At 32.4% G+C, this 8,385-nt stretch overlaps 1 protein-coding gene across 1 annotated transcript; it reads right to left on the bottom strand.

Moving 5' to 3' along the window:
- Positions 1-1,156: 1,156 nt before the first annotated feature.
- On the bottom strand, positions 1,157-1,978 carry LOC149262387 (non-specific lipid-transfer protein-like). Its single transcript, XM_089384459.1, has 2 exons — positions 1,533-1,978; positions 1,157-1,377 (listed from the first exon to the last, which is right to left on the bottom strand). The coding sequence occupies exons 1-2, from the start codon at positions 1,892-1,894 to the stop codon at positions 1,368-1,370; spliced, it is 372 nt and encodes a 123-aa protein (XP_089240585.1). The 5' UTR covers positions 1,895-1,978; the 3' UTR covers positions 1,157-1,367.
- Positions 1,979-8,385: the final 6,407 nt, after the last annotated feature.

The raw sequence follows: 8,385 nt of genomic DNA, 5'->3' as shown, positions 1-8,385 counted from the left end.
TATATATATATATATATATATATATGACATAATATATAATATATATTTATATTACCTTTAATTATTTGTACAATATTAATAACTAATTTGTAAAATATTTAAAACTAAGATATATGAAATAGTATGAATATCTTTTGTTAAAATAATGTGAATACTTTACTTACAATTACTAATTGTTATATGAATTTGTTGTTTAGATGATTTAAATCTCCTTTTGCTTTTAAGATAGATGGTTCAATTTTCTTTGCTTTTAGGATAGATGGTTCAATTTTCTTTTATAGATTCTAGAGAAAATAATGCTTTTTTTAATTTTAATTACCTTCTATCAGAGAATAGTAGTTGCTTGTATATTTAATCATATTAAATCTAACTATTCATTATGATTTTATTACTTTTTAACCATATTAAATTTAACCATTCATTGCGATTTTATAACTTTTTTAATCATATTAAATTTAAACATTCATTATAATTTTATAACTTTTTTGACTCACTACACTACCATTAACGTGTTCTATATAAAATTAATATAAAATTATTTTTTTAAATAAACACCAAAATATTTTATTTATTATAATATTAAAATAGTTTTTAAAATTTTTAAATAGTAAAATGGTTAACTATATATTAAATAAAAAAATAATCACGCATAGTTTTCATATTATAGTGTAAAAATAACTTTTCAAGCTCATTAATATTACATATTAGAGTGCTTTATTAACAATTAATAATGCATCCATACTTAATTAACCACAATTAATGCATCCGTACCGAATTAACCAGGAGTTCACCATTTTAACTTAAAAACTGGAAATGCTTCGTTCCTAATACTATATATTGAAGTGCTTTATTAACAATTAATATTGAATTCATGCCTAATTAACCACAATTAATGCATTCATACCTAATTAACCAGCAGTTCACCGTTTTAAATTAAAAGCTGTAAATGCCTCGTTCATAATATTTAAGATTGCATCCATACAAAGTTATGTATGGAATTATACCAATAGATAAAAATCAATAACTTTCCGGGAAAAAATATTGCACCAGAAAGATCCTACGTGCTGCACGAAATTGAAAATCATCATCTTGTCTGCAAGTACTGAAATTGAGTGTTGTTGAACAAACAAGAAATTTGGGACGTAACCATAGACAATAACTAAAGGTGGCTGGCATCACCATTTATTTATTTAAAAATATTAAAAAACGCTTAAAAGGATTCGCAGGAGTAGATACGTAACACTCAAACGGGCAAACCCTGAGTACAACATTTTACGTAGCAAGTTAAGTTCATGTACTGATTAATATACTTGTACTACATTCACTAACTAAGCCACCAGCCCAGATTCGATCATCAGCAGACCTCGTCAGTGAATTCTGCCATATAAAAACAATATAAAACCATTAGTCAAAATCAAGAAGAATATTCCAGTGCAATATTTGTCAAAACACAGATACACAAAATGAAACTTCCTCAGAGGTCATATCAGAATCAAAGAATAATGAAAGGGACAGATGATAGGCAGGCATACTTAGAACAGTCGACATTAGAACTGATAGGGACGTTAAGGTCAGTGACCTTGCAGAGCCCAGGGAGATTGGCAGCCTTCCCCAGTTTGACACCAAATGAGTTTGCTTGATTCTTCAGGCAGTTACAAACAGCCTGCCTATCAGGGGTAGCCTTAACTTGAGCGTCTAGCCCCTTAATGGCAGGACAACAGGCGGCAGCAGGGGTAGCTGCATTTCCAATTAGGTATCCAGCACATGGAGTGAGGGCACTCACTACCTGGTTGCACGATATGGCACCCTCAGTTGTGACCACACCCCACGCAGTCATCACTGCCACCACAAGCCCAACCAAGAACACCGATTTCAGCAACCCATTCCCAGCCATTTCTCACACCTCTCGCACTCAATCACATGGACATACACGGAGATTATATGCCTCAGCTCAAACCTGTTGTTCAAATGCTCAGACGCAGAACCAATTTATAAGGGATTCCATTAAACAGTAGAAGGGAGCCATATAATCCAAGGCATGGCATCAAATGTGTCACCATACCCTTTGCACCGCCCACAGGGTGGACGGGCCGTCAACGTTTTTCTGGAAAATCATGGCATGATTGATTGTGCAAAAGATTCGGCGAAACATCAGCACAGGGCAGTTGGATGATACTGACGCCCATGGCCAGCTGCAGTACGGTATGTTCAGTGATGTTATGTATTATATTTTTAAAAATCTAATCTCGTTGAAACTTATCTTTGAATTTAATTACTTATACTTTCACAAACTCATTATATTATTTTTAGTAATTGTAATGTTACGAAGTATTATATAAAATAATGAAATACCATGCAATCTAACCCAAAAAGCAAAAGCATAAATAAATTCTTAAACTAATTAAGAATTTTGTAAACTAATTAAGTCACTCGAGAGTCCATCTGAAACCAAATCATGAAATTTACGTTGAAGACCACCTTCTCCTAGAGCAGGGCCGAGTATTTTTCAATGTCGGCAATCTACAGTCATGCCGACATCGACGACAGAGAGATGGAGAGAGCATGCTCGTGACAATTTCGTCTCACGGGTATCATCGGCGACATAGAGATTGACCCGTCAGCGGTAACAACCCAACAACTCTCGTGAGCAGCCAAAGAAGTTTTGCTGTGTGTTTTGTTCGGAGATATACTGAGGGTGATGATCTTTCCCTGATATGCTCTTTCCGAGATATGACCAGCCATGTCAGTTTCTCGCTTCTGCTACTGAGGGGGTGATCTTTCCAGAGAGAGAGACGTTGGACAGTGGCCTCTCTACCTGCAAGACTCGACAGTTACAACCCTGAGGTTAGTTCATAGTCACCAAGTTTCAAAATTGGAAAAAAATCGTCAAGAAAGGTGCTTGTTGCTTTGGTTTGCTTTGTTGACTAGGTCCCTCTTGCTGGACTCCGACGAAGCCTCCATGCATATGGTTTTCTTAATCTTTTATTATTTTTTGACTAATCAAAAAGCTCATATTAATTTGGTTTGATGTATCCGACTCATATTACATCCGCTTTAATGCCTACGATCTATGTGATCCCTCTGTTTCCCAATTCAATGTTCGAATTTAAGGTTCCTCTATTCCTTACCCCTCAGTAATTGGCTTCCCTAGAGATGAAAATGCCATAGATGGGTCTATAGGCGGTTCTAAAGATCGAACCCATGCGATGAATACATCTTCTATATATATGGTTGATTGGGTAATAGGCTCACCTGAGATGAGAGTACTCTTGTAGGAGGTGTAACACAATTGCTGGCTTAGAAGAGTCACTCTTTATAGCGTTGTTACATTAGATAAGCATCTCCCTTGTTGGTAAAAGTAATCGAAATTTATCTATAATTAGGTGGTAGCAATTTTTTTTTTTTTTTTTATTACTTTTTCTGCAAAATTTGGTAAATGTGCTTAACATTTGGTTATTTTCTTCTTAACTCATGGTTTGGTGAAAGCATTTATTGTCATTAACGGTGTAGATTTATAACTACCTCTCTATTAAGTAGTGAGATAAATCAAATTTCTTTGATATAATTTTTTTTTATAGCAAGTCAAAATAATTGATCTATTTCAACACTTATAAATGATATGTTTAGATATATATATATAAGCCCACACACTCCATGCTAAATATGAATAGAATTACATATCTTTTTCATTTTGAAAACTATATATATATATATATATATATATATATATATATATATAACATGGAAAGAAATACATATTTATATATGAAGTTGATATTCAAATATATTAGTTAACATTTATATTCAATTATTTAACATTTACATTGATATTTTTTTTAAAATTAAAAAATTAAAGTGATCTCTTCATATATAAAATTGATATAAATTATATGATTTAATATGGACATCCAAATATTTTATTATGATTGAAAGTGATTTTTTTTTTTTTGATATTATCAATTTCCTTTTAAATACCATATGTTAACTCTATATTAAACATTCAAGAGATTACATACATCTCTTTCACATTGGGTTGTAATATCAAGAACAAATCAAGTACAATGTAAGTGGTGTTTTATAATGCTTTAATCAAATATATATAGTTAATTTTGTTTAGCTCGTATTGTTTTTATATTTAGTGAATATTTTATTTTTATTTAAAAAAACTAGTTGAATAGGGAAATAATTACACATCTTTGTCATATTGGATTACAAAATGAACTACTAAAAAAAATAATATCACAAGCTATTAAATCTCACTCCATTCAATGCAACTCTCTCCCATAATTGCCAAATTTTACAAAATTGTGTTGAAGAACTAGGAAAATTTAACAATTATAGATACACTTCTAGAGATGAATTGTGTGAATAAGATGAAACCTTTTTGGTATATATCCTACCGATCCTCATGGATGAAAGAAACAATTTGAGTAATGATGTGAGAGTTCCAAGAAACATATATAAAGAATGGACTAGTTTAAGGGGAGAGAAAAATCATTTCTTTCATTCTTTTGTTCTCTATCCTTTCCCTATTTAATAGATTTTTCATCCTATATCTTATGTTCTCTTTTTCTCTAACTATATCTATGTCTTTTCTTAAATTGTCATTTTATTCATATATCTCATTTTAGTCCTCTATGTTTGGGTTCTTTATTTCGAAAGCCCATTTTTTCTAATTTAGTGATATTTTCCCCTCTCCATAAATCTTAACTCAAATATTGAAAATCAAATGTATCTCTCTATCTTGACTAGTATAAAGAAGAAAATAGCAAACAAATTCTCATGAACATCATAATGGAATTGGGCATTGGTCACTTCCCAAAACCCTTTGGGATGAAAGAGTCAGTACATTTGTAACACTAATAGAGTTGAAGATAAAAAAAAACATCTCTTCCATAAAATACATATATTTTTAAATTTTAAAATGTGTGTCACACTACCAACTTTCTTACCTTTTACCTTAGTAAAACTCTAGTGTTCTTAGAACACTTCTCTTAATTCTCTTTAGCACCGAAATAAACTTATAAATAATTCCTATTAATACCTCATGTTGTTAGATTCTTTGATTCTATACAATGGTTGTAGCAATCATACAACAAATAACAAAGCATTATTTTCTAATATTGAAAAAATTATTAAATATGAACTTATTTTAAGAGATTACACTACTACACCCAGGGTACTTTTAAGAAATTTTTTTAAGACAAAAGATATCTTTTGTCTTAAAAATTCACTTTTTATTTTAGTTATTTTACATTAAAATTTAATATCAATTGAATTGTCTTAAATATAAAATTTAAGACAAAAACAATTTGAGACAAAAATATTTTAAGACAAAACTTTATATTTAAGACAAAAACAGTTTAAGACAAAAATATTTTAAAACAAAACTTTAAATTTAAGACAAAAACAGTTTAAGACAAAAATATTTTAAGACAAAACAAGTTTAAGACAAAAATATTTTAAGACAAAACTTTATATTTAAGAGAAAAACAATTTGAGACAAAAATATTTTAAGACAAAACTTTATATTTAAGACAAAAACAGTTTAAGACAAAACTTTATATTTAAGAAAATGACCACTTAAGATGAAACTCATTTAAGACAATTAACAATTAAGACAAAAGCATATCAATTTAAGACAATATTATCTAACAACTGCAAAATTGACTTTCACAGTGCACCCTAAGTTTGTCATCTTGCGGGCTACTACTATCTTGCACCTATACCGAGGTTATTTTTTCACTTACCATTCATGTTATCTTATATAAAGACAACGATTTGTTGGGCTCTTCGTTTTGTGGGGGTAGCCGACTCTGAAGAACACGACAACTTTTCCTTGCAAGATTTCCTAGACATCAATTCCACTTTTGTCCCTTTGATCTTTGTTGATACGATTAGAGACAATTTGTTTGTTGTTGCATTCAGCTGGTGAGTCACTTTGGTGCTTACTATTGCAAAGCAGTTGATAAACTAACTAAACTGTGGACTCCGACTTCTCTTGGTTATGTGATTAAACCTCGAGTTTAAATTTACCTTAATATGCATCCCCTTAGACTTTGGATCTATCTCAAGGTAATTAGTTGTAAGAAAGATTGCAATGTGGCTGGCTTACAATTGGGTGGATATTTGAAGTCCTTCCTTCATTTTTCAGCCATCATTAAACACACAGATCGATAAGTGTACATTGCTTATGTGTATTGCCTTATGGAGTGTGATGAATCTTGTTACATTGTGAATGGTGCAATATCTTGCGTGTTTGTAAATGTAAATTAATGTCTGAGTTTTGACGCTCACTGTGTCTTTGTGATTATAATGGTGTCATGTATGCACATGAATTTTAAAGTGTGCCTAGAATATGTTGTTCATTATTATGTGCATGGTGAATGTTATGTGTTCATATTCAATCAGTTGATTTCCAAATTTATGGGTATACTTAGTTTAACCAATCCCTACACTAGTTATTCTGTCAAAACTAAGAATTTAGGTATCAAGAATTGGGCCATGAGTCTCCTTAAAACTACAGGAGGGTGGGCGCACAACAGTTGTAGTTCTGCTTTATGAACCTAGCCTAGGTTTCTTTTTAGTCCATATACACTATGTTTTCAAGGTCGAGAGGAAGTGGGAGAACATGACTTTGTTGACATGTTAGCAGGTCCAACACCTAGTGGGCACTAGTGAAACCACACCCTAGTGGAACCATGTTGTGTGTATAGACACCAACCATAATCCATTGACCCCAGTGATCAAATCTGAGGTAAGGGTAGGGTTTATACACTTGGCCAAATTGTTATTTTATTTTGGGTGAGAATCCTAAAGGTCAAGAGTGTGGTCCAGGCAGAATTCAGAGTGTTGGGAACATTTTTAGCTTCCCATCGCTGAGATATTTGTACCCTACAACACCCTAAGAGTGTAAAAATTAATATAAATTTGCTACTACTGATGTATTTGAACTAAAAAAAAGAGATTACAAATTTCCTCTACTATTTTATGAAATGGAAATCACAATTTAGAAACACATGCAATGACATGCAACCATAAAAAAAAACATAAGAACATGATTATTTATAGGGAAAAACCCTTTCACTTCTTTTCATTAATCATATGAGAATGAGAAACTATTACAATGTCTTGCTTCAATCCTGAAGCACACCCTTCAATGTAAACATGTTCTCCTATTGATTGTCCTGCTATGGCCAACACTTAGTCAATTCAAGGCCCATCTTTCTCCTATTTCCTTGCACGATTCCCAAGGAAATTAACTCCTAAATAATAGGGGAATTCACTATTCCCTTGTGCAAATCCCAAGTAATTGATCGTCTTCCTCAATGCCCAACATGTACACTCAACTAGTATACAATTAATAATTACAATGTGCCTTTTCCTCCACTTTAGTTTGGAAATTCAAATTCCATGCATGTTTGGGTTATTTTTAGTTGATTGACTAGTTTAACGGAGAGATCATTGAGTTAACAACAATTCTACTACTCAACTAACTCAACCAGTTGCTTGAGCTCAGTTAACTGAGTCAAACTGAAAATAATTGAATTAGATTGCTAAATTTTAGCAACACTACATGCACAACTCTACTTCTAGCCTATAACTAGTATTTACTAAGTAAACAAGTAGAGAAGGCCATGTCACACAAGTTAACTTCCATCCAAGTCATCTTGTTGATTTGGAAAATCGAATTACTAAATTTGACTAAGGAACAAGTCAAATTTAGCCTTTCTTGCTACATTTTCTAACCCTCCCTCTTTGCAAGAAAGGGATTTTGAACCACCCATATCCTACACCTGTGGAATTTGAATTTTCCTCTTGACAATGCCTTTTTCAATATATTTGCATCCCGCTTCTTAGTTGGAATGTACTGTAACATCATAATTCTCCTCTACACACAATTCTGCAAGTGATGGTACTTGATATCAATGTGCTTGGACCTGTTATGAAATATTGTATTCAAAAAGAGTTTGATACAGCTCTAAATAAATATTGTCAAATCCATCTGTTGATTGAAAAGACCCACAAGTATTTTCCTCATCCATATGGCCTCACATGCTTCTTGACTTGTAGCCATGTATTTAGCCTTTGTTGAGTTGAGTGCCACATACCTTTATTTCCTACTATACCAGGAAATAGCTGCAGACCCAACACTAAAGATAACACCTGAAGTACTTTTCTTGTCTAATGGACTCCCTGCCCAATCTACATCAGTTAAGCCTTGGAGCTTCACTCCCTTTGTCCTCCTCTACCATACCCATTCTTAGTTGTGCCTCTGAGGTACCTCAACACATGATTTGTCACCTTCCAATAAAGCTTGGTGGGATTAACCATGGCTTGAATCAACTAATTAGTTGCATAACGTATGTCAGGCCTTGTGTTCAC

This window comes from Pinus tabuliformis, chromosome 6 (genome assembly GCF_031772625.1).
Source record: "Pinus tabuliformis cultivar Carrire ecotype Pingquan chromosome 6, CPIR1, whole genome shotgun sequence".
NCBI classification, from domain to species: domain Eukaryota; kingdom Viridiplantae; phylum Streptophyta; class Pinopsida; order Pinales; family Pinaceae; genus Pinus; species Pinus tabuliformis.
This window is presented reverse-complemented; position numbering and strand designations above follow the sequence as displayed.

Bases quoted from the DNA above. Each gene is read 5' to 3' on its own strand.
- LOC149262387 (XM_089384459.1), bottom strand. From the start codon at position 1,894: ATGGCTGGGAATGGGTTGCTGAAATCGGTGTTCTTGGTTGGGCTTGTG.